Here is a 12,110-nt window from a genome sequence, read left to right on the forward strand (position 1 = left end):
TTTTTTCTTCAGTGGATATGGCATGATAACATGCAGTTCCTTCAAGACAAGAACATTTTTGAACATACATATTTTGGGTAAGTTTTTCTTTTAAAGTGTAATATTAATGCTTCTTTTCTTCTTGCAGATTATCATTATTTATTTTAATTAACAAATAAAATTACTGACTCTAGGTTTATGTGGCAGTTGTGTAGTAGCATCCCAAGTACACTACCAGATCCAAAAGCGGTTTCTCTGATGACAGCAAAGGTAAGGATTAACTAAGAATCTCATCTTCTATTAACTATTTCCTTGTGTACATTTTAATTCATGCATTCTAAATTAATGGTGCCATTTTTTTTTCCAGTTAAGCACTTCCTTTGTACTAGAGACATTTATTCATTCAAAGGAAAAGGTATTCAATTTACTTGTAAATTCTCATTAAGTAGCTGCATGAACCTAGTGAAAAGCAGATCTGTACTTTACCTTTTAAAGTGGAATTTTTGAGCTGTAAAATTGCCATATATGATGGAAAATTAATTTTTAGAGTGTCATTTACCACGTTTATAGTGAGCACTGCACAATGGAATATAACATGTATGTAAAAATGTATGGGCTGTTATTTATCTCTAGGTATAACCTATTATTAATTCATAAAATGTTTATTGTTTATAATTATATTCTTAAGATTTGGTGCTTTACTGAATCATTTAGAAATGTTTAAAGATTATGCTGGAATTCAGTAGTTGAAGTTACATTTTCTTCTGTATTTCTTTTCACAGCCTACAATGCTTCAGTGGATTGAACTGTTAACAAAACAGTTTAATAACAGTCAGGCAGCTTGTGAAGTAAGTGACTTAGGAACTCAGCAAAGTACAAACCAACTTTCTATATATTGTTTAACTTTCCTGGAGGTTCGTATCCCTGGAATATTTTGGACTATGAACTACTGTATTTGGTGTATTTGTGCTCTATGAGATGAAATTCATCCTCTCTGATAACTGCAGATTCTGGGGAATGACTTAACTTTTATTTGCAGAAGCCTGTGTTGAGACCACAGGCCAAAATTTTTTTGTCACTGGAATAAGAGAAAGCCAGTGTCACAAACTCCTTATTTGATTACTTATTTGATTAATTATTATGTAGTGATTTGTGTAATGAAGACGTGCTTAAATTAACTCACGCAAGAGACACGGAAAGACAATTCAGTGTGATCTTGCTGAAAACAATTTTGAGATACTGAAGAAAAATTTGAGATTGTTTCTGTGATAATTTAAATGTACAAGGAGCCCAGCACAGACTGTGTCCTGCCTTAGACTTTATTCAGTAGAAAGGAATTAAATCCATTATTCTTTTATAAACTGATTCTGGTTGATAAATTATGTAGCATTCGGTATTTAGGTGTGCAGTTGTCTCAGTGAGGTGTAGTCCTGAGATGTTTGAGTGAAGTCATTTAATATAGTAAAGAATGCTCAGGTACAATTAAAATAAAAGTAAGAACGTTGATTCTTTATTTTAAACTGTCTTTCCTGTGACTCAAACAAAATTCTGGGAGATTCAGAAGACTGAGCCATGTTATTTGCTGAGTCTGACTTGGAATGAGTCATCCTCTGTCAGTTTTATACTTTTTGGGTCTCTGGAGGCCGTGAGGTTTTTCCACATGTTAAAATGCAAAAGGGATCTAACTTGGGAGGCTCTGTTTAATCCTGTCACTCTTCTGCAAGATTCTTCAGGTTCTGCTTTGTTGTAAGTGTAGTTTTTATACTGTTGACATCACTTTGCAGGATAAGTGTGTTCTTTCAGATAATTTCCTAATGGCATGCAGAGCACAGGGATAAGAAGATACCAGATATAAATTCATATTGCTGTTTACTACTGTTGATCTTTATTTCTTTATTCCTTCGTGCACAGAAGACTTTTAGATTTCCCTTGGATTAAAACTTACCTATTCCTTAATAATAGTAACATCGATTTCTCTTCAGACTTTAATATCATGCAAAAAAGAAGATTGGACTAGAGCAAGTGTGGAACAAAACTAACACAGTATGTATCTTCTGCAGTGGTTTTTGGATCGTATGGCTGATGATGATTGGTGGCCAATGCAGATTCTAATAAAGTGTCCCAATCAGATTGTGAGGCAGGTAAGAAAAAAGTTCCTTTCCAAGTCAGGTGACTGCTTGACCCCTGACCAGAAACAGACAATTCTGATGGCTGTGATTCTGACAGTTTTACTGAATACCGGTCATTGTCTGATCCTTCTCCATTCTTGAAAATGATTTAGGGAGGATACTTGGCCATGGGAGTGTTACTGTTTGAACCAACCCCAGCATAGCTGTACAGTCAGGGTCACTAAATCACAATAGATGCAAATAAAGGTTTCTACGACTCCTGCATGATCTCTAGAAATCTGAACACTTTACATTAAAAAATTGGGGGTTTTTTTCTAACTTAATTCAACTGTAGTTCATCAAGCTGCACCTTCAGAAAAAAAAAATAAAAATTAAACTGTTTACATTCAGTACTCCTCAAAGCTCCAGTTTGAAACTTCTGTTTCTAAAATTTTTGTGGGTAGAGGTAATTGTACAATATTATGCCCCTAGGCTCTGTTAATACCCTTTTCTAGAACTACTTTTAAAAAAACCCCTTCACATTAGTAGCATTTGGGCATTCACAAATCCAACTATTAATAGTGTCACTGACAAGTGTGCTTTATTTGCAAGTTGTTAAGGTATAAACTTTAACAGTTCCTTTATCTCATCTGGATTCTTCAGTTGGATTTCTGGTTATTGAAGTGATATTTCCATACAGGCCCATAGATAGTTTTTGTATGCAATGTGTCAGTAAAAGAATATATTTAATGGGAAAATTCTTATGCAAAGTCTTAGGCAAGGTCTTCTCATGAATGCTTCACAAAATAAAAACAACTGGAAGGAATTTCCTTCAAATTTTCACTTGAATTCCTATGAGCTAGCAGCAAAATTAAAAAACATCTTGCCAAAATATCAAAATGTTTCAGAAAATAGAGATAGAAGATTAAAAATAGAGCCAAGTTTGGTGCACACCAATATTAAAAGTTGGGTCTAAGGTTCCTGCATGAGATCTGTTCATAAAATCCAGGTTTGTCTCTGTTAAAATACAATCTCAGCTTTGTCTTTCAAACTTGGAGCCTGTGAAGAGCTGGCAGTGGGACTTGGAGGTAGAATATTCTTTGCTTAGGATGACATATTGACCTTTTTGTAAAGGACTGAAGGTGTAGAGTTCATTCCCTTCTCTGTTTGCAGATGTTCCAGCGCTTGTGTATCCACGTGATCCAGAGGCTGAGGCCAGTACATGCACACCTTTATCTGCAGCCAGGAATGGAAGACTGGTAAAATAAACCCCCTGCAACTTCTGTTCATTCCATGCATTGCTGCAGCTGCTTTTATTTAATGACTCAAACAGTCATGTAAAGCTGAAATAGTGCTAATTGTTCTTCATTATTATGCCCAAACTGCTCTGAGTTATTTAAAAATACCACTATGGTTGCAAAGGGTAGTGTCAAATTGTTTGAAGCATTTGCTCCCTTGGAGTAGGTTTTCAGCATGGTCTTTATTTTCCCTGTCACTTGGACACTGCAGGTGTAAATCTCACTCCTTAGACTTGAGAATCCTACTGTGAATTGGATCTGGAGGCACAAAGGTGGAAGTTTTTATTAGTACATCCAGTAAAAGAGTTTGGAGATCAGCGGTTAATTCTATAACTAAATTACAGGTTTTGTCAAAAAGGAGGAAGAACCCTCTTGGATTCTCCTTCGCTCTTGCTTATTATCAAGAAATCTGTCACTTTATCTGCAATTACGAAATACACAAACTCTTTTTGATTCATGATGAGAAGAAAATAGTGGGTTTTCTTTCACCTTTTGTGTTAAAGTTGTGATTGTGATAATAAATTTTCCACAGAGCAAAAATGGCAGTGTTAGTAATAACTATGCTGCCATATCAAAATTCAGGACATGAAGATGCAATTTTCATGGTAAAAAGTAGAATTTAATTTGCTTTGGAAGCCTTACTTGAGTCTGTGACTTGGTTTTGTTCAGTAACAAGATCCAGCCCTGAGCAGATGTTTGAGGCTGAAGGTGGATGTTCTCTGCCTTGCCAGGGTGTGTTCAGGAAGATGCCTTGCCTTGGTTCCACAGCTATGATTGCATTCTCAGTAAATTCAACAGGCAAACCAAGAGGATGATTTTAAATTGGAGATCCCAAATTCTGTTGTTCAAAGAGTTCTTATTTTCCTAAGCAGCATCCTGGTTCAGAACACTAATTTGACAAACCTTTCTGCATTTCAAGTGCCTGATGCTCCCTGGGGTTGGGCTGTGTTGTTACCCAGGCTGTGGATAGGGGTGAGAGCAGGACAGAGCAGGAATTTTGGTGTTTGTTTGGACTGGCTCAGGATGGCTTTCTGCTCTGTTACTGTGTGAAATCCTCACCCTGGCTGTTGTTGCTGCCAGCTCTGATGACATGGACGGGCCCGTGGAGGACATCGGGAGCCGCTCGTGCGTCACGCGCTTCGTGAAGACGCTGCTGTCCATCATGGAGCACGGTGTCAAACCCCACAGCAAACACCTCACCGAGTACTTCGCCTTTCTTTATGAATTTGCCAAAATGGGAGAGGAGGAAGTGAGTACAGCCTTGGATTTGGGGAGCTGCTGGTGTCTGTGCACAAATGTATTTTCAAGTAACGCCATCCCTGCCTTTTTCAGAGCCAGTTCCTGCTCTCCCTGCAAGCCATATCCACAATGGTCCATTTCTACATGGGAACCAAAGGCCCTGAGAATGTAAGTTGAAGTATTTTATATAACAAAAACTAATATTTCCTGTTTTACATCTGTGGTCATTGCTGCTCTGTGTCTTGAATCATCTTTCAGCTGTTAAATTAAAATTGCTTCACTTCCACAATTTTTTTCAATGTTCAAGTGAATAGAATATTAAAAAAAATATATTGAATTGGCTATTATTGTTTAGTGTAGAAATAAGTACTCAGTAAAAGCAATTAAAGTTGCCCTTAACTTGTTACTAATGATAGCGCTATTAACAATTGATTACTTACTCCTATTATACAACTTAGGTTCTTAAATTGACCTGCCTTTTTTGTTAAATAAACCATATCTTCAGCCAGCCTACCTCTTGCATTTGTAAATACAATTTTGTTTATGCAGAGTGAATGTTTCAATGTGAAAATGAAGGGATTAGATCCTTACCTGGTTTGATTCATGCAGTGATGAAGTTGTTTGGAATAAAGGACAGGATATGCAAAGGCCCTTTGAAATGAAGGCTCAAAATGTCCACACTGAAGCTCTCTGTGTTTTCCTTAGCCCCAGGTTGAAGTGCTTTCTGAGGAAGAAGGGGAGGAAGAGGAGGAAGAGGAAGATATCCTTTCTTTAGCAGAAGAGAAATACAGGCCTGCTGCACTGGAAAAGATGATTGCCCTGATTGCTCTTCTGGTGGAACAGTCTCGCTCAGAAAGGCAAGAGATTCTGAAAAAACAAACTCAATTTATAATTTATAGTTCAGAATAATTATATTTATAATATAATAATATATTTATAATTCAGAAATATATATATTTATAATTCAGTTCAGAAAGGAGTCAGAGATTTTATGGGCTTGTCTGTGGGCTTTTTTAACAGCATAAATAAGCTTGTATATAAGCCCATTATATTTTTAATAACTTAAAAAGGGGTTGTCATTGTGGACCAAATGAAAGACTTGGGTTAAATACTTGGACACATTCAATTGCCCACATTTGGTTTTCTTTTTTTATCTCATTCAAGTAAAAAAATTTTTTTTTGTTCACTTTCACATCAACACCTTTATTGTCTTTTGTGATACTGAAGAATATGAACTAACTCTCAGTCCTGAGTGTCTTCCTAACCATAATCATAGCTGAAGTAAAATGATAATTTTCTTCTGTATTTTAGGCATTTGACCTTGTCACAAAATGACATGGCAGCACTGACAGGAGGGAAGGTAAGTTCAAAGTGACTGCTTCAGCCTCCCAAACCCTCTGTGGTGTGTAGCTGTAGGCAGTGTACTGTATCTGCTTATTTGTTGCAGGGTTTCCCTTTTTTATTTCAACATATCCGTGATGGGATCAACATCAGGCAAACCTGCAACCTCATTTTCAGTTTGTGCCGCTACAACAATCGCCTTGCAGAGCACGTGAGTAGCAGGGACCTGTAGCTATTTATTGAAATCTCCTCCAGTAAGTGTCATGGGGGAATTATTATTATTATTTTAACTGAATAAACACAAGTCTAAGTGAGTTTTGTGTGTTTTCTTTTCAAGATTGTGTCCATGCTGTTCACATCTATAGCAAAGCTGACACCTGAGGTATGTAAACACACCACCTGTCTAGTAAATAATCTGTAGTCATATTTGCCTGGTTTAAATCACAGAAATAATTCTTTGCTCACCAAAAATCTTGCATGAAAGATGATCCATGGAAGTTTTTGTGCCAGTAAATGAAGCCTAACTGCACTGTTTGTTAAGTTTTGTAAAACAGAAATTTGCTGTGCTACTCAGGATGAAAGTTTTATTCAAATCAAGCAACATTTCTAGATTCTCTACCAGTATGAATTTCTTTTAAAAGTTGGTAACATTAAAATATTGTGTGCAAGAATAAATGGAGATAATTACTTATTATCTGTCTGTTCAAGATTTGGAGCACTGTTTTGCAGTTCTGTGCTGGCAAACACATTTCATATTCAGACTAAATTCCTGCCCTTGTAATAACAAAAATACTGAGTTCCAAATGGATTCCAGATGCAAAATGTAATTATAGCTGTAACCACTTTGTTGAAACATTGTTAAAAGCTGGGTGAGTCTTGGCAGTGTAAAACCTCAAAATGGGATGCTTTTGGATAAACTCCCCAGGATCCATATTCCATGTTACGTAAATACATAAAAATAATAACTGAGCTGGTGAAGTCTTCTGTAAATATAAACCAGGATAAATTGGTGAATTCTTCAACAATGGACAGATTGATTCTTTGCTTTTTCCAGAATAATGTCCCTATTTGCTATAATACATACATATTTATATATATATGTACAATATATAATGTATAATACATAATGTATAATATATAATCTTTTTTTATTTTATATATATGTATATTTCCTCTAACTTCTCCTAGTTGCTTTGCACTGACTGCAACCAGTGGCTTAATTTATATATATATGGATTATGTACAGATGAAATAGTAAGGGATTAATGTATTGTAGTTCTGAAGTTTATAGAAATCTTACAATCATTGGAGTTTTAAAAAAATAAACTCTTAAAAAATGTGGATAAAATTAAATATTGGATATTTTTCCCTTTTCTGCATTACAGGCAGCCAATCCTTTTTTCAAATTGCTCACAATGCTCATGGAGTTTGCTGGTGGACCTCCAGGAATGCCACCCTTTGCTTCTTACATTCTGCAGAGGATATGGGAGGTACAATATGTAAAATAAAACAGAAGCTAAATTTTCTTTCTCTTGTTGGTTCTTTTATGTCTCTTTTGCATTTTGTCGTCATCCTTCCTGCATCAGTCCACAATTTTATTACCATTCCTCTTCTGAATAAACAGCAACAGCCAATTGACATTAAAAAGTTCTGTTGTAACTTAATGTGGGGCCAATGGCTCTTTCAATTTAACTTCAAATTTTAGTTTCATGAGAAATGAATTGATTCATAATGAGGGCCTAGAATGCTTTTTCTAGACAAATTCCACTCAGTTATCTTTTTGCAAGGCCTCTAAAATGTTTCAACACCCATCATTTGGTTGTGGGGTTTTTTGGCCTTTATGTACAGATCCTTGAATATTCATTTGACATTTTTGGTTCTCTTTAGAATGTCCATTGACACTTTTAGTGCTTAAAATAGTGCTAAACTGAGTCTGCTGAATAGTTGCTGTGTGCAGGACTAACCTTGCTCGTGTTTCTAAAATGAGAGAGAGACTTTTTAACCAAGTTGGCATAGGGATGAATTCCTTGATCTGAGCCACAGATAAGCAATTAAAGCTTTCTCTTCACCTGCTCTCTGAGTTCCCAGTACAATTTACTGTCTTCATTCCTGGCTGAGAATAGCAGGGCCAGCCTGGAGACTGCTGAGGACCAGCTCATTCCCTTTAATTCCCTTTAAAAAATGGGGCTGGAGCACTGTGGGACAGGACATGGATTGCTGTTCCAGAGGGTTTCCTCCTGGTCAGGAGCAGCTGTAGGATCACAAGTGTTGCCAGTGATGTGATGGATGAGCTGTAGCTGCTGCACCTCAGGTAAAGGGAGTTCAATCAGCACATCTCAAGGGGCACAGTGACACCCAGCTGGTGACACAGGTCCAGGGATATAAATTGTGCAGGCAGGGATGTGGACCCAGCAGTGAATGCACAGACTTGGGGTGTAGAATTTACTTCTACAGCCTCTCCAGCTTCTAGAAGTCGTTAAAAAGTGATTGAGCTCTGCAGACACTGAGAAATTATTGTCTCTTTCTTGGACATTCCCTCCAGCCATTACCCAGGAAACCTGACAGAGCAATTTGTCATTTCTAAATAAAGGGAGGAGATTGTTCTTTAGGTGTATATTTTTAAAATGAGATTAAAATTTTATAAGCAGAGTTATGGTCATGTCAGCTGCTCATATACTTTAGGTGGGAGTAGAGGGAACAGCTTCAACAAGCCAGTTACTACCTCTGATTCCTTAGGGTAAATTTTTTTCTTGTCTGGGCCCCTGGACCTTGAAGTAAAAAGAAAGTAGTTTTTAAAAACTAACAAAACAACAAACTACATTTATTGACTTAATGTCAACAGATTCCCAGCTCCACAGAGCCAGAAATGCACAGGAAGCCTCGTTTTCTCCTCATTCTCTGAACGTTTGCTGGCTGCACAACAGCACTCATTGCCTTTGGAAAGTGCTGGATGAATTCATTCCTTGAAATTGTATATTCAATAAAAAATGTAATAGTTACCCTCAGCATGAAGCTGTATGAACATCTTTGCATACAATTTATGTTCTTTTGATCTAACTTATAAAAATACCGTTTCAGTGTTAGATATTTTTAAAAAATACTTGTTTGTAAAGAAAAGATTGTTCCATCTTAGTGCTTACTATTTCAACTCCTAAATATCTCATAATTTGCAGAAAGAATAGGCAGAGTAATTTCCTGGGCTTAGACTGAACTTTGAAAAAGCAAGGTTCAGAAGCACAAACCAGTGAAATTTAATGAGGTTTTCTTTGGGTGCAGAGCAGCTCAGTGTTGCAGGTGCTTTGATAGCCCTAAGTGATTATAAAAAGAAATGTTGAAAGTGATTTTAGGGGTTTTTAATACAATCAGTGCATAGTAGGAAGATTAATGTATTCCTTTGGATTTTCCCCCCTCTCCTTCAGGTCATTGAGTACAACCCCTCACAGTGCCTGGATTGGCTGGCAGTGCAAACACCTCGGAACAAACTCGCTCACAGCTGGGTCCTGCAGAACATGGAAAACTGGGTTGAACGTTTCCTTCTGGCACACAACTACCCTCGAGTGAGAACTTGTAAGTGAATTTTAATTGGAGGAAATTTGTCAGCTGTTGTACTGAGTTGCATGCTCCTGTGTTTGTCTTTTCTTCCTTTTCCAGTTGTTTTGGAAATGCTGGGTTTTAAAATCTTAGGATAACTGTGGTGCCTCATCCAGAGGTGTTACCAGTTTTGATGGAAACTGTGTTTTCATTTGGTACTTTGAATGATACATTGGTAGGTTCTTTATTTTAAGTGGTTAATCTGCAAGTTCCAGGAAAACCTAAAGAAGGAAAAGAGGTGATTCCAGAGGTTTTCCATTGTGTCCATCACAAGGCTGTACAAGAGGTGGGAGCAGTACATGTTGTTCTTCCACAATAATCTTCAGCTGACTCCTTTGAACTTGTAGATCAAGGAGAAGCCGCCTGTGCTTCTCCCAGATTCCAGGGTATCCTGGCTCTCTGGTTTGTTCTGCCAGGAATCACACTGTCACACTGCCAGTGAACATTCTCAGCCTTCCCTGTGTCAATTTTCTTTACAAAGTAAAGTACTCCATAGTAAAGGCCACTGACCTTTAAGACATTTCTGTGGTTTAGGGTGATCTGAAAACTGGAGGTACAGCTTTGCAACAGAGTTGTAAACATCTCTGAGGAGGTAATGACCTCTTGATTGAGCAGTGACTTCAGTCATGGAAAACCTCTGGGATGCATTGTGTGATGGGATCTGGGATCACATTCTGTGGTGGGATGCATTATTTTAGCACAGGGAGAAGCAGGCAGCAGACAGGGATGTAGGTAGCATGTCCCAGCACCACTTTGAACGTGCTTGGTACTACTCTTAGCCACTTGGATTTTTTTTTTCTAGTGTGAGTACAGTAATACCAGATTCTGTAAAATGCTTTGAAATCTGTAAATGGAACATGCAGTGCAGTTTGATTGCTGTTTACATGGCTGTTAAGCAGGTATGTCACTGTCAAAGGTGTAACAAATCTGTTTTTATTTGAAGCTGCAGCCTATCTCTTGGTGTCGCTTATTCCAAGCAATTCCTTCCGTCAGATGTTCCGATCGACCCGCTCTTTGCACATCCCCACACGGGACCTGCCCCTCAGCCCCGACACCACAGTAGTTCTGCACCAAGTCTACAACGTGCTCCTTGGCCTGCTCTCACGAGCCAAGCTCTACGTCGACGCTGCTGTGCACGGCACCACCAAACTGGTGCCCTACTTCAGTTTCATGACGTACTGTTTGATCTCCAAAACCGAGAAGCTCATGTTCTCCACTTACTTCATGGACTTGTGGAACCTCTTCCAGCCGAAGCTCTCGGAGCCGGCCATCGCCACCAACCACAACAAGCAGGCCCTGCTGTCCTTCTGGTACAACGTGTGCGTGGACTGTCCCGAGAACGTGCGCCTTATCGTGCAGAACCCCGTGGTGACCAAGAACATTGCCTTCAATTACATCCTCGCGGACCACGACGACCAGGATGTGGTGCTCTTCAACCGCGGGATGCTGCCCGCCTACTACGGCATCCTGCGCCTGTGCTGCGAGCAGTCCCCTGCCTTCACCAGGCAGCTGGCTTCTCACCAGAACATCCAGTGGGCCTTCAAGAACCTCACCCCTCACGCCAGTCAGTACCCAGGAGTAAGTGACCGACCCCACAACGCGCCAGCCCCTCGTTCCTGCGTCCCCACTCATCCGGTGTCTCTTGTAACTTAACTGTAACTTTCAATGGTGGAACTGTTGCACGTGGGTTTCCTGGGGGAAGTAATTCCTGTCTTTAGGTGCATTTGCTAGGCTTTAGGGAGGATTGGTTTGGGTTTTCCTTCCTGGGTGGCAGCTGGAGAGCAGTTGTTGTTCTCTGGGAGCAGGCACTGCAGTGTTTCTACTGTTCAGCATTCCAGCCTAGTCATAAAAAACAAGGAATAAGCTTTGATGGGTGGTCTCTAGAAAGGAGGTTGCATTATAACAAAGGGGGAGAAATTCCCAATTTCTTCTTTGCTTTCAGTTTCTGGAACAGGGCCAAGATTTAGCCTGCTGCATTCCAGGGGAGGAGAGCCTGGTGTTCCCTTTGGGAACACCCACATAGCTTTGGCAGAGCTGTGTGGAGGGAGTTGTGCTGTCCCAACACAGTGAAACCTGCAGCAGGGAACAGGTGCTGGTTAAAGCAGGCTGTGTGTGATGCTCAAACAGGCTTACAGGGGCTGGAAGAGACACCAGGCCTGGGTTTGAATGATTACCCAGGGAATAATGCTGTGGGATCCTTTGGAGTGTGCTTCCCATCACTGTGGAGAGGAGGGGGATGCAGGGAATCTTCCATGGTTGAACTTCTGCCTAGATCAGTTCACAGAGAAATTTTACATTCTGACAGTCCTGTTGCTCTCCTTGTTGGCATCTCCCCTCAGAAGTCTCAGTTTGTCTTGTAAAGGATCTGAGTTACTCCACTGCATATGGGACTGCAGCAGGTTTTGGCACAAGCAGCTTTCTGAATGTTTGGTCCCAGGGCTGGGGATTTCAGATGGCTTTGTACATACATAGCTGTACACACAGACGTGACAGTGAGCTGTGTGCTTAGGAAGCACCAAAACATCTGATTTTATAACTTTGAAATAAAGTCTGA

General features: G+C 39.3%; 1 protein-coding gene across 5 annotated transcripts in view; it reads left to right on the forward strand.

The window, feature by feature from the left end:
* USP34 (ubiquitin specific peptidase 34) overlaps nucleotides 1-12,110 on the forward strand; it is a 109,515-nt gene that overhangs the window by 86,707 nt on the left and 10,698 nt on the right. For 4 of the 5 annotated variants that reach the window (XM_058836808.1, XM_058836809.1, XM_058836811.1 and 1 more), the window contains exons 54-68: nucleotides 13-77; nucleotides 174-249; nucleotides 347-394; nucleotides 762-827; nucleotides 2,040-2,120; nucleotides 3,261-3,346; nucleotides 4,466-4,634; nucleotides 4,718-4,792; nucleotides 5,330-5,481; nucleotides 5,936-5,984; nucleotides 6,072-6,176; nucleotides 6,303-6,347; nucleotides 7,351-7,455; nucleotides 9,385-9,532; nucleotides 10,500-11,134. In XM_058836808.1, the coding sequence (XP_058692791.1) occupies nucleotides 13-77; nucleotides 174-249; nucleotides 347-394; nucleotides 762-827; nucleotides 2,040-2,120; nucleotides 3,261-3,346; nucleotides 4,466-4,634; nucleotides 4,718-4,792; nucleotides 5,330-5,481; nucleotides 5,936-5,984; nucleotides 6,072-6,176; nucleotides 6,303-6,347; nucleotides 7,351-7,455; nucleotides 9,385-9,532; nucleotides 10,500-11,134 (1,905 nt within the window). Of the gene's footprint in view, nucleotides 1-12; nucleotides 78-173; nucleotides 250-346; nucleotides 395-761; nucleotides 894-2,039; nucleotides 2,121-3,260; nucleotides 3,347-4,465; nucleotides 4,635-4,717; nucleotides 4,793-5,329; nucleotides 5,482-5,935; nucleotides 5,985-6,071; nucleotides 6,177-6,302; nucleotides 6,348-7,350; nucleotides 7,456-9,384; nucleotides 9,533-10,499; nucleotides 11,135-12,110 lie in introns of all 5 variants that reach the window. The other variant, XM_058836807.1, reaches the window with a different exon arrangement.

The sequence above is a fragment of the Poecile atricapillus genome, chromosome 3 (assembly GCF_030490865.1).
Source record: "Poecile atricapillus isolate bPoeAtr1 chromosome 3, bPoeAtr1.hap1, whole genome shotgun sequence".
NCBI classification, from domain to species: Eukaryota; Metazoa; Chordata; class Aves; order Passeriformes; family Paridae; genus Poecile; species Poecile atricapillus.